This window comes from Nerophis ophidion, linkage group LG13 (genome assembly GCF_033978795.1).
Source record: "Nerophis ophidion isolate RoL-2023_Sa linkage group LG13, RoL_Noph_v1.0, whole genome shotgun sequence".
In the NCBI taxonomy this organism is placed as follows: Eukaryota; Metazoa; Chordata; class Actinopteri; order Syngnathiformes; family Syngnathidae; genus Nerophis; species Nerophis ophidion.
In genome coordinates this window covers 59,183,185-59,195,274 of record NC_084623.1, presented here as the reverse complement: position 1 = coordinate 59,195,274, position 12,090 = coordinate 59,183,185, and the positions used below count along the sequence as shown (strand labels likewise).

Sequence of the window (12,090 nt, the reverse complement as noted above, 5' to 3'; positions counted from 1 at the left end):
CTCTGGGAGAAGTACAAGAGGTGAGTCTTTTCTCTTGTACTCTGGGAGAGAAGTACAAGCGGTCTTTTCTCTTGTACTCTGGGAGAGAAGTACAAGAGGTCTTTTCTCTTGTACTCTGGGAGAGAAGTACAAGAGGTGAGTCTTTTCTCTTGTACTCTGGGAGAGAAGTACAAGAGGTCTTTTCTTTTGTACTCTGGGAGAGAAGTACAAGAGGTGAGTCTTTTCTCTTGTACTCTGGGAGAGAAGTACAAGAGGTCTTTTCTCTTGTACTCTGGGAGAAGTACAAGAGGTGAGTCTTTTCTTGTACTCTGGGAGAAGTACAAGAGGTGAGTCTTCTCATGTCGGAAGTCACACGGCCAATAGAGTATTACACTCATATTAGAGTTTTACAGTAGAGTATTACACTCATTGGTGTATTGCACTAATTAAAGTATTACAGTAATACATTCATTTGAGTATTAGTTCCCAAAAAAGTCTCCATATTGTCATGTAAAAGTGAGCAGTGGTTAGTTTTTGTAGATTACTATTGGTGATAGCTGTTAGTTAGTGTTGGTTAGTGTTACTGTTAGTTAGTTTTGGTGTTGGTTAGTGTTACTGTTAGTGTTGCTGTTAGCGTTAGTTAGTTAGTGTTGCTGTTAGCGTTAGTTAGTTAGTGTTGCTGTTAGTGTTAGTGTTAATTAGTGTTGGTGTTAGTTGGTGTTTGTTAGTGTTGCTGTTAGTTAGTGTTGTTGTTGGTTAGTGTTACTTTTAGTGTTAACTAGTGTTGGTGTTAGTTAGTGTTGGTTAGTGTTGCTGTTAGTTAGTGTTGATGTTAGTTGGTGTTGGTTAGTGTTACTGTTAGTGTTGGTGTTAGTGTTAGTTAGTGTTGTTGTTAGTGTTAGTTAGTGTTGGTGTTAGTGTTAGTTAGTGTTGGTGTTAGTATTGGTGTTAGTTAGTGTTGTTGTTGGTTAGTGTTACTGTTATTGTTACTTACTGTTGGTGTTGGTATTGGTGTTAGTTAGTGGTGGTGTTATTTGTTTAGTGTCGGTGTTGGTTAGTTGATGTTCGTTAGTGGTGGTTAGTGTTTGGTAGTGTTGGTGTTAGTGCTCGTTAGTGTTGGTTGGTGTGAGAAAGAAGCACATGATGTTGATGTTGTGAGCACAGTGGTCTAAGTGAGGGTCATGGCAGCTGTGACACACACACACACACACACACACACACACACACACACACACACACAGAGCATCACCATGATTACTTCCACACTCTTGATTTGACAAAACATGTGTTTGTGTTGTGTAATTATTCGCCACCGCTCTCTTTTTTATTTTTTTTAATTGATTGTGTCTGCTTTTATTTTATTGTAATCTTTAAATTTGCCTTCACTCTCTTTTTTTTTTTTGTATTGATTGTGGGTTTTTATTGTATTTTATTTTTTTGATTTGCCATCACTCTCCTTTTTCGATTTATTTTTGATGTGTATGTTTTTATTACTTTTTTTTAAATTAGCCATCACTCTCTTTATTTACTTATTTAACAAATTGTTATTATTTTTTTTTGCCATCACTCTTAAAATCTTTATTTTTTATTTTTTAAACTATCCAATCACTCTTTTTTTTTTTTATTGATTGTGTTGGTTTTTATTTAATTTAATTTCATTTTATTTTAAATTCGCCACCACTCTCTTGTGAATTTTTTTTAATAGTGTCTGCTTTTATTTTATTCTATTGTTTTAATTTTGCCATTGCTCTCATTATTCTATTTAGTTTTTTAAAATTGTGTATGTTTTTATTTTATTACTTTTTTTTTAATTTGCTGTTACTCTTTTTATTCATTTTTTTTCAATTGTTTATCTTTTCATTTATTTTCAATTTTTTAGTTTGCTGTAACTTTTTTTTAATAGTCTGTTTTTATTTTATTTTATTGTTTTAATTTTGCCATCGCTCTCTTTATTCTATTTAGTTTTTGTAAATTGTGTAGGTTTTTGTTTAATTCTTCTTTTTTGATTTGCTATCACTCTTTTTATTGTTTTTAAATTGTGAATCTTTTCACTTATTTTGAGTTTTTTAATTTGCTATGTTTTTTTTTTAATAATCGTATCTGTTTTAATTTAATTTCTTTTTTTTTTTTTAAAGTAATTTTAATTGTTGGATTTTATTTTTGTATTTTTTGTATTTCTTTATTTGCCGTCCCTCTCGTCTTGGTCGACTTTGTCAGGTCTCTTTAAAATGAGCGCCAGCCAGTGGAAGCGTGCGTGCGTGCGTGCGTGCGCCCGCTGGGATGCGTGGCACGGCGGCCTGCGCGGGATGGCACGCTGGGAGTTGACGGGAGGTCACGCCCAGGTCAGCGCCGAGCACGCTTCCTCCCGCTTGATGTGCTGCCATCAAAGGAGTTGCGTGATGCTGCAGAAAAAGGATTATTAGGCTCAATTTGAGGTTTTAACGCTTTTAACGCCAACTTTTTGGGACCACGGCGACTTAAAAGTTTTGATAGAGGTGACCGATACAACGATATCATTATTACTGCAGCGGTCACGGCGGCGGGTTAAGTCGTCCTCGCAGCATTTTCATATTTAAATATAAAACAAATAATTTAAAAAATGACACATTTATATATTTAAATCAAAACATAGTTTAGTGATTATAATCAGAGGAAGGTTTGAAAAAAAAAAGTACATTTATTTTAATATTTATTAATAAAACAAATAAGTAAAAAAATATATATATTTTTAAAAATGAAAACAGTCATTAAAATTAGCTGAGGATTTAATTTGCTTATTTTGATTAATCTTTTTTTTAATTGTAATAATAAAACAAATAATTAAAAAAAATGACACATATATATTTAAATTAAAACATAGTTTAGGGATTATAATCGGAGGAAGGTTTAAAAAAAATGTAAATCATTTTTTTTATTTTATTTTAATATTTATTAATAAAACAAATAAGTAAAAACAATATATATATTTAAAATGAAAACAGTAATTAAAATTAGCTGAGCATTTAATCAGAGGAAGTTTTTTTATTAATATTATTACTGTTATTTTTTTAAATATTTAATTATAAAACAAATAACAAAAAACTGAAAACATATCTGAGGGATTATAATCACAGGAAGTGACATTTCAAAGAAAAATAAAGTTTCTCCTGCTCCTTCTTTTCCATATCTGATGACAGATGTCAATCATCATTCCAAGAGACTTTAGCTGACCTCTGACCTCTGACCTCTGCCCCCCCCAGGAAGAAGGAGTACATGTCGCGGCGCATGTCTGAGATGGAGCGGCTGCTGAGCGAGCGCCACCTCTTCCACGGCACCTCGGCAGACGTGGTGGAAGGCATCTGCAAACACAACTTTGACCCGCGTGTGTGTGGCAAGCACGCCACCATGTTCGGTCAGGGCTCTTACTTCGCACGCAAGGCCGTCTACTCGCACAACTTCTCCAAGCGCTCGCCCAAAGGAGTCCACTGCATGTTCTTGGCCAAAGTCCTCACTGGCAGGTCAGTCTCTCTCTCTGTCTGTTTAATGTGTGTTTGTGTGTGTGTGTGTGTGTGTGTGTGTGTGTGTGTGTGTGTGTGTGTGTGTGTGTGTGTTTATATATGTATCTGTGTGTGTGTGTGTGTTTAAGTGTAAGTGTGTGTGTGTTTAAGTCTAAGTGTGTGTGTTTATATATGTATCTGTCTGTGTGTGTGTGTGTGTGTGTGTGTGTGTGTGTGTGTGTGTGTGTGTGTGTTTATATATGTATCTGTGTGTGTGTGTGTGTTTAAGTGTAAGTGTGTGTGTGTTTAAGTCTAAGTGTGTGTGTTTATATATGTATCTGTCTGTGTGTGTGTGTGTGTGTGTGTGTGTGTGTGTGTGTCTGTGTAAGTGTGTGTCAATGTGTGTGTGTGTGTGTTTAAGTGTAAGTGTGTGTGTGTGTTTAAGTGTTAAGTGTGTGTGTTTATATATGTATCTGTCTGTGTGTGTGTTTATATATGTATCTGTGTTTGTGTGTGTGTGTGTGTCTGTGTGTGTGTGTTTATATATGAATCTGTGTGTGTGTGTGTTTAAGTGTAAGTGTGTGTGTGTGTTTAAGTGTAAGTGTGTGTGTTTATATATGTATCTGTGTTTGTGTGTGTGTGTCAATGTCTGTGTGTGTGTCTGTGTAAGTGTGTGTCAATGTGTGTGTGTGTGTGTTTAAGTGTAAGTGTGTGTGTGTGTGTGTGTTTAAGTGTTAAGTGTGTGTGTTTATATATGTATCTGTCTGTGTGTGTGTTTATATATGTATCTGTGTTTGTGTGTGTGTGTGTGTCTGTGTGTGTGTGTTTATATATGAATCTGTGTGTGTGTGTGTTTAAGTGTAAGTGTGTGTGTGTGTTTAAGTGTAAGTGTGTGTGTTTATATATGTATCTGTGTTTGTGTGTGTGTGTCAATGTCTGTGTGTGTGTCTGTGTAAGTGTGTGTCAATGTGTGTGTGTGTGTGTTTAAGTGTAAGTGTGTGTGTGTGTTTAAGTGTTAAGTGTGTGTGTTTATATATGTATCTGTGTTTGTGTGTGTGTGTCAATGTCTGTGTGTGTGTCTGTGTAAGTGTGTGTCAATGTGTGTGTGTTTATATATGAATCTGTGTGTGTGTGTGTTTAAGTGTAAGTGTGTGTGTTTATATATGTATCTGTGTTTGTGTGTGTGTGTCAATGTCTGTGTGTGTGTCTGTGTAAGTGTGTGTCAATGTGTGTGTGTGTGTGTTTAAGTGTAAGTGTGTGTGTGTGTGTTTAAGTGTTAAGTGTGTGTGTTTATATATGTATCTGTCTGTGTGTGTGTTTATATATGTATCTGTGTTTGTGTGTGTGTGTGTGTCTGTGTGTGTGTGTTTATATATGAATCTGTGTGTGTGTGTGTTTAAGTGTAAGTGTGTGTGTGTGTTTAAGTGTAAGTGTGTGTGTTTATATATGTATCTGTGTTTGTGTGTGTGTGTCAATGTCTGTGTGTGTGTCTGTGTAAGTGTGTGTCAATGTGTGTGTGTGTGTGTTTAAGTGTAAGTGTGTGTGTGTGTGTGTGTTTAAGTGTTAAGTTTGTGTGTTTATATATGTATCTGTCTGTGTGTGTGTTTATATATGTATCTGTGTTTGTGTGTGTGTGTGTGTGTCAATGTCTGTGTGTGTGTTAATGTTTGTGTGTGTGTCTGTGTAAGTGTGTGTCAATGTGTGTGTGGGTTTGTGTGTGTGTCTGTGTAAGTGTGTGTCAATGTGTTTGTGTGTGTGTCTCTGTGTAAGTATGTGTCAATGTGTGTGTGGGTTTATGTCTGTCTAAGTATGTGTCAATGTCTGTGTGTGTGTGTGTGTGTGTGTGTGTGTGTGTGTGTGTGTGTGTGTGTGTGTCATTGTATGTGTGTTTTTCAATGTCTGTGTGTGTGTCTCTGTAACTGTGTGTGTTAATGTTTGTGTGTGTGTCAATGTCTGTGTAAGTGTGTGTCAATCTGTGTGTATGTTAATGTCTGTGTGTGTGTGTCCATGCAAATGTGTGTTTGTGTAAGTGTGTGTCAATGTGTGTGGTGTGTGTGTGTGTGTGTGTGTGTGTGTGTGTGTGTGTGTCTGGGTGGGTGTGTGTGTTTGTCAATGTCTGTGTGTGTGTGTCCATGTAAGTATGTTCAAAATTTGTGTGTGTGTGTGTCAATGTCTGTGTTTGTGTGTATGAGTCAATGTGTGTGTGTGTGTGTTTGTGTGTGTCAATGTCTGTGTAAGTGGGTGTCAATTGGTGTGTCTGTGTATGTGTCAATATGTGTGTGTGTGTGTGTGTGTGTCAATGTCTGTGTGTTTGAGTTGTCTGTTTGTCAACATGTGTGTGTGTGTGTGTGTGTGCAAGTGTGTGTCTAAGTGTGTGTTTGTGTGTCAATGTCTGTGTAAGTATGTGTCAATGTGTGTGTATGTTAATGTCTGTGTGTGTCCGTGCAAATGTGTGTTTGTGTAAGTGTGTGTCAATAGGTGTGTGTCTGGGTGTGTGTGTGTGTTTGTCAATGTCTGTGTGTGTGTCCATGTAAGTATGTTCAATATTTGTGTGTTTGTGTGTGTGTGTGTGTGTGTGTGTCATTGTCTGTGTAAGTGTGTGTCAATTGGTGTGTGTCTGTGTAAGTATGTGTGTGTGTGTGTGTCAATGTCTGTGTGTTTGAGTTGTCTAAGTGTTTGTCAACATGTGTGTGCTTGTGTGTGTGTGTGTCAATGTCTGTGTAAGTGTGTGTCAATTGGTGTGTGTGAATGTCTGTGTGTTTGTTTGTTTGTTTGTGTCAGTGTGTGTCAACATGTGTGTGTGTAGCATGTTAGTAGAGGTAGAGAGTACAGGTGTGTAAAGGTGTGTGTGTAGCATGTTAGTAGAGGTAGAGAGTACAGGTGTGTAAAGGTGTGTGTGTGTGTGTGTGTGTCAGGTTCACGGTGGGGAACCCCTCCATGCGGCGCCCGCCCCCCGTCAGTCCCCGAGACGCCTCCAGTGACCTTTATGACTCGTGTGTGGACAACTGGGTGGAGCCTCAGATCTACGTCATCTTCAACGATGACCAGAGCTACCCTTACTTTGTCATCCACTATGAGGAGGTGCCCAGCACCGTCGCCCTCTGACTCCCACCCCGCCCCGCATCAACAACACCCGGACTCCCAGGGACTCTTTGCAGACCTCGGACGCCACTCAACTGGAAGCGACTGGAGCGTCACTCAGTACTCAGCAGGTGTACTACAGTACTACAGAACACCTACCTTAGTACTATAGTACTTCAGTACGTGTACATCAGGGGTGTCCAACTTGCAACACCACCACTACTCCAACTACCATTGCTGACATCCGCTAGCCCGACGTAAATGCTAACGTTAGCGTGCTAACAGTCAGAATACGCAATGTACCGAGTCATATGATCATGAAGCCTACGCATGTTAGCTTTAAATACAAATTTAAAAAAAGTTAGCATGCTAACGTTAGCATGCTGACAGTTAGCATGTATTAACACCAAGCTAAAGGTGTTTGGCATGTAAAATTGGCTGAAAAGGTTATCATGCTAATGTTGGCATGATGGCAGTTAGCACATGTCAAGTAGCAAGGTCTATGATGTTTTTCGGCTGCAACATAGCCACAAAATGGTTAGCATGCTAACATAAACATTATAGCATGCTATTTTTGGGGGGAAATGTAGAAAGTACCAAGTCGTTTGACCGTGAAGCGTATGGATGTAAAGTTAGCTAAAAAAAAACAAAAAAAAAAGTTAGCATGCTAACCATAGCGTCTGCTAAGTACCAAATTATGACGTTTTCAGCTGCAAAATTGGCAAATAAATTAAATGCTTATGATAGCATGTTAAACAATTGAAATACGTCAAGTACCAAGTCTTATGACCACGAAGCGTACACATGTCAATTTAGCTAAAAAAAAAAGGCATGTTAGCGTTAGCATGCCAACAGTTGGTATGTATTAAGTACCAAGTTATATGACTCGAGATGTCTGGCTGAAAAAATGATCATGCTAATGTTAGCACGTGTCAATTAAGTCATATGACCATGAAGCGTACATATGTAAAATTAGCTTAAAAAGTTGTCATGCTAACAATTAGCATGTGGTGAGTACCAAATTATATGACTCGAGGTGTTTTTCTGTAAAATTGGCTGAAAAAGTTATCATGCTAATGTTAGCACGTGGCAAGTACCAAGTCGTACGACCATGAAGCGTGCATATGTCAAATTAGCTTAAAAAAAGTTGGCATGCTAACAATTAGTTGTGTTAAGTACCAAATTATAAGAGATGTTTTGCTGTAAAATTGGCTGAAAAAGTTATCATGCTAATGTTAGCACGTGTCAATTAAATCCTATGACCATGAAGCGTACATATGTCAAATTAGCTGAAAAAAGTTGGCATGCTAACAATTAGCATGTAGTTAGTACCAAGTTATATGATTGAAGAGATATTTGACTGTAAAATTGGCTGAAAAAGTTATCATGCTAATGTTAGCATGTGTCAAGTACCAAATCATACGACCATGAAGCGTGCATATGTCAAATTAGCAAAAAAAAAAGTTGTCATGCTAACAATTAGCATGTGTTAAGTACCAAATTATAAGAGATGTTTGGCTGTAAAATTGGCTAAAAAAGTTATTTTAATGTTAGCACGTGGCAAGTACAAAGTCATATGATCCTGAAGCGTACATATGTCAAATTAGCTAAAAAAGTTGGCATGCTAACAATTAGCATGTAGTTAGTACCAAGTTATATGATTGAAGAGATATTTGACTGTAAAATTGGCTGAAAAAGTTATGCTAATGTTAGCATGTGTCAAGTACCAAGTCATACGACCATGAAGCGTGCATATGTCAAATTAGCAACAAAAAAAGTTGTCATGCTAACAATTAGCATGTGTTAAGTACCAAATTATAAGAGATGTTTTGCTGTAAAATTGGCTGAAAAAGTTATCATGCTAATGTTAGCACGTGTCAATTAAATCATATGACCATGAAGCGTACATCTGTAAAATTAGCTTAAAAAGTTGGCATGCTAACAATTAGCATGTAGTTAGTACCAAGTTATATGATTGAAGAGATATTTGACTGTAAAATTGGCTGAAAAAGTTATCATGCTAATGTTAGCATGTGTCAAGTACCAAATCATACGACCATGAAGCGTGCATATGTCAAATTAGCAAAAAAAAAGTTGTCATGCTAACAATTAGCATGTGTTAAGTACCAAATTATAAGAGATGTTTGGCTGTAAAATTGGCTAAAAAAGTTATTTTAATGTTAGCACGTGTCAAGTACAAAGTCATATGATCCTGAAGCGTACATATGCCAAATTAGCGAAAAAAGTTGGCATGCTAACAATTAGCATGTAGTTAGTACCAAGTTATATGATTGAAGAGATATTTGACTGTAAAATTGGCTGAAAAAGTTATCATGCTAATGTTAGCATGTGTCAAGTACCAAATCATACGACCATGAAGCGTACATATGTCAAATTAGCAAAAAAAAGTTGTCATGCTAACAATTAGCATGTGTTATGCACCAAATTATGAGATGTTTGGCTGTAAAATTAGCTAAAAAAGTTGGCATGCTAACAGTTAGCATGTAGTTAGTACCAAGTTATATGATTGAAGAGATATTTGACTGTAAAATTGGCTGAAAAAGTTATCATGCTAATGTTAGCATGTGTAAAGTACCAAATCATACGACCATGAAGCGTACATATGTCAAATTAGCAACAAAAAAAAGTTGTCATGCTAACAATTAGCATGTGTTAAGTACCAAATTATAAGAGATGTTTGGCTGAAAAAGTTATCACGCTAATGCATGCATGCTAACAGTTAGCACGTGTCAAGTTCTACGAGTTTGACAAAATTGGCTAAAAACGTTAGCATGCTACCGTTAGCATTGCTGCTGGAGGCTGAGCCAATCAGAGGCCCCGATGCTGAGCAGTGACAGTTTTGGTCTGTTCCAATGTCAAATACGTGTCTATTGTTGACATTTTCACTTCATTTGCACATTTAAAAATGCATCATCAGGGCAACATTTGCGATGTTGTTTTTTTTTTACTGTTAGCACAAAGCTAAGAAGTTGTGTTTAGCATTCATGGATTGAACTCTCTTGTCTGGCTTTTGACATCTTTCTTGTGCAAAATGTATCAAAGTTTGGACACCCCTGGTTTTTATGCGCGGGAAATTGTAACCAAAGTGATGAAATTTGACTAAAAAAAGATTTCTTTGGATGAATCTTCTGGAATGTCTGCTTACTATTTCTGTTTTTTTATTTCAGGAAAACCATTTTCACACTGAATTTAATTAGCTGCATGTTTTGCACTAAACATGGCGGGGAAAAAGGAGTCACTAATTGATGTTTTAGCGTGAAAGAAGAAATGAGCATCAAGAAAACAAAGAGTGGGATAAAAGAAGGCTCGGTGAGCGTGTGGCCCACTCACTGACTGTACTGACACTGCACTGATACCCTGTGTCCTTACAGTTGTTACAAATATATCCTGTTTCAGTACAAAACATGCATTTAATTCAACTTTTATTAAAACCATCTAAAAACTAAAAAAATGTTTACATAAAGTGTGAAAAAATAAAAATAAAATTCTGCTTGTGGCCCCTCCGTATGTTGCTATCCGGTATTAGAAAAGAGTTCCTTCAGCCTTTGGTTCGGTTGCCGCCAAGTGGACTATCAAGGAGGACTACTGGATCCAACACTTTTCACCTGTACACACATGTAAGTAGCGTGTACAAAAAATGTTAGTTACTAGCATGTAGCAACATGCTAACGGCAACATCGCCCCCTGCTGTTGTGGACTTTTGGAGGTGTAGAGAAGCCCGGATCTGAACCGGATTCATTCCCATTCAGAACCCATCCTCCTTCAAACTCATTCTTGCAATATGCTGATGACAAAGTTTGCACATTTACATTCCTGCTCTTAAATCCATTCAAAAAATAAAATATTAAAAAAAAAATGTTTTGATAACAATGCTAACATTAGCATGCTAAAAGTTGTGAATTGTAAAGTACCAAATCATATGGCCATAAAGCATTCACATGTAAAATCCACTAAAAAAATTAGCATGCTAATGTTTGCAAGACAACAGTTAGCATGTATATTAATTACCAAATTATAGATGACTGAGTTGTTCGGATGTCAAATTGGCTACATATGTTAGCATAGTAATGTTAGCATAACAGTCAAGTCCCAAGAGCTATGAAGTTTTCGACTGTAAAATTGGCACATAAAAAATAAGTTAGCATGCTAAAAGTTGTGAATTGTAAAGTACCAAATCACATGGCCATGAAGCGTTCGCATGTAAAATACACTAAAAAAGTTAGCATGCTAATGTTGGCAAGACAACAGTTAGCATGTATATTAATTACCAAATTATAGATGACTGAGTTGTTCGGATGTCAAATTGGCTACATATGTTAGCATAACAGTCAAGTCCCAAGAGCTATGAAGTTTTCGACTGTAAAATTGGCACATAAAGAATAAGTTAGCATGCTAAAAGTTGTGAATTGTAAAGTACAAAATCACATGGCCATGAAGCATTCGCATGTAAAATCCACTAAAAAAGTTAGCATGCTAATGTTAGCAAGACAACAGTTAGCATGTATATTAATTACCAAATTATAGATGACTGAGTTGTTCGGATGTCAAATTGGCTACATATGTTAGCATAGTAATGTTAGCATAACAGTCAAGTCCCAAAAGCTATGAAGTTTTCGACTGTAAAATTGGCACGTAAAAAATAAGTTAGCATGCTAAAAGTTGTGAATTGTAAAGTACCAAATCACATGGCCATGAAGCGTTCGCATGTAAAATACACTAAAAAAGTTAGCATGCTAATGTTAGCAAGACAACAGTTAGCATGTATATTAATTACCAAATTATAGAGGACTGAGTTGTTCGGATGTCAAATTGGCTACATATGTTAGCATAGTAATGTTAGCATAACAGTCAAGTCCCAAGAGCTATGAAGTTTTCGACTGTAAAATTGGCACATAAAAAATAAGTTAGCATGCTAAAAGTTGTGAATTGTAAAGTACCAAATCACATGGCCATGAAGCGTTCGCATGTAAAATACGCTAAAAAAGTTAGCATGCTAATAGTTAGCAAGACAACAGTTAGCATGTATATTAATTACCAAATTATAGATGACTGAGTTGTTCGGATGTCAAATTGGCTACATATGTTAGCATAGTAATGTTAGCATAACAGTCAAGTCCCAAGAGCTATGAAGTTTTCGACTGTAAAATTGGCACATAAAAAATAAGTTAGCATGCTAAAAGTTGTGAATTGTAAAGTACCAAATCACATGGCCATGAAGCGTTCGCATGTAAAATACGCTAAAAAAGTTAGCATGCTAATAGTTAGCAAGACAACAGTTAGCATGTATATTAATTACCAAATTATAGATGACTGAGTTGTTCGGATGTCAAATTGGCTACATATGTTAGCATAGTAATGTTAGCATAACAGTCAAGTCCCAAGAGCTATGAAGTTTTCGACTATAAAATTGGCACACAAAAAATAAGTTAGCATGCTAACATTAGCATGTAATAAGTACAAAATTATTTGATTCAGAGGTGTTTGGGTGTCAAATTGGCTAAAAAAAAAAATATATATATATATTAGCATGTAA

General features: G+C 36.4%; 1 protein-coding gene across 2 annotated transcripts in view; it reads left to right on the top strand.

Moving 5' to 3' along the window:
* The window catches only part of tiparp (TCDD-inducible poly(ADP-ribose) polymerase), a 68,724-nt gene extending 58,660 nt beyond the window's left edge, over window positions 1-10,064 (top strand). The window contains exons 6-8 of one of the 2 annotated variants that reach the window (XR_009809336.1): window positions 3,219-3,476; window positions 6,371-8,944; window positions 9,019-10,064. Coding sequence is in view for 1 of the 2 variants with exons in the window: in XM_061919295.1 (XP_061775279.1) it covers window positions 3,219-3,476; window positions 6,371-6,560 (448 nt within the window). In the remaining variant the exon portion in view is untranslated. Of the gene's footprint in view, window positions 1-3,218; window positions 3,477-6,370 lie in introns of both variants that reach the window. The other variant, XM_061919295.1, reaches the window with a different exon arrangement.
* Window positions 10,065-12,090: the final 2,026 nt, after the last annotated feature.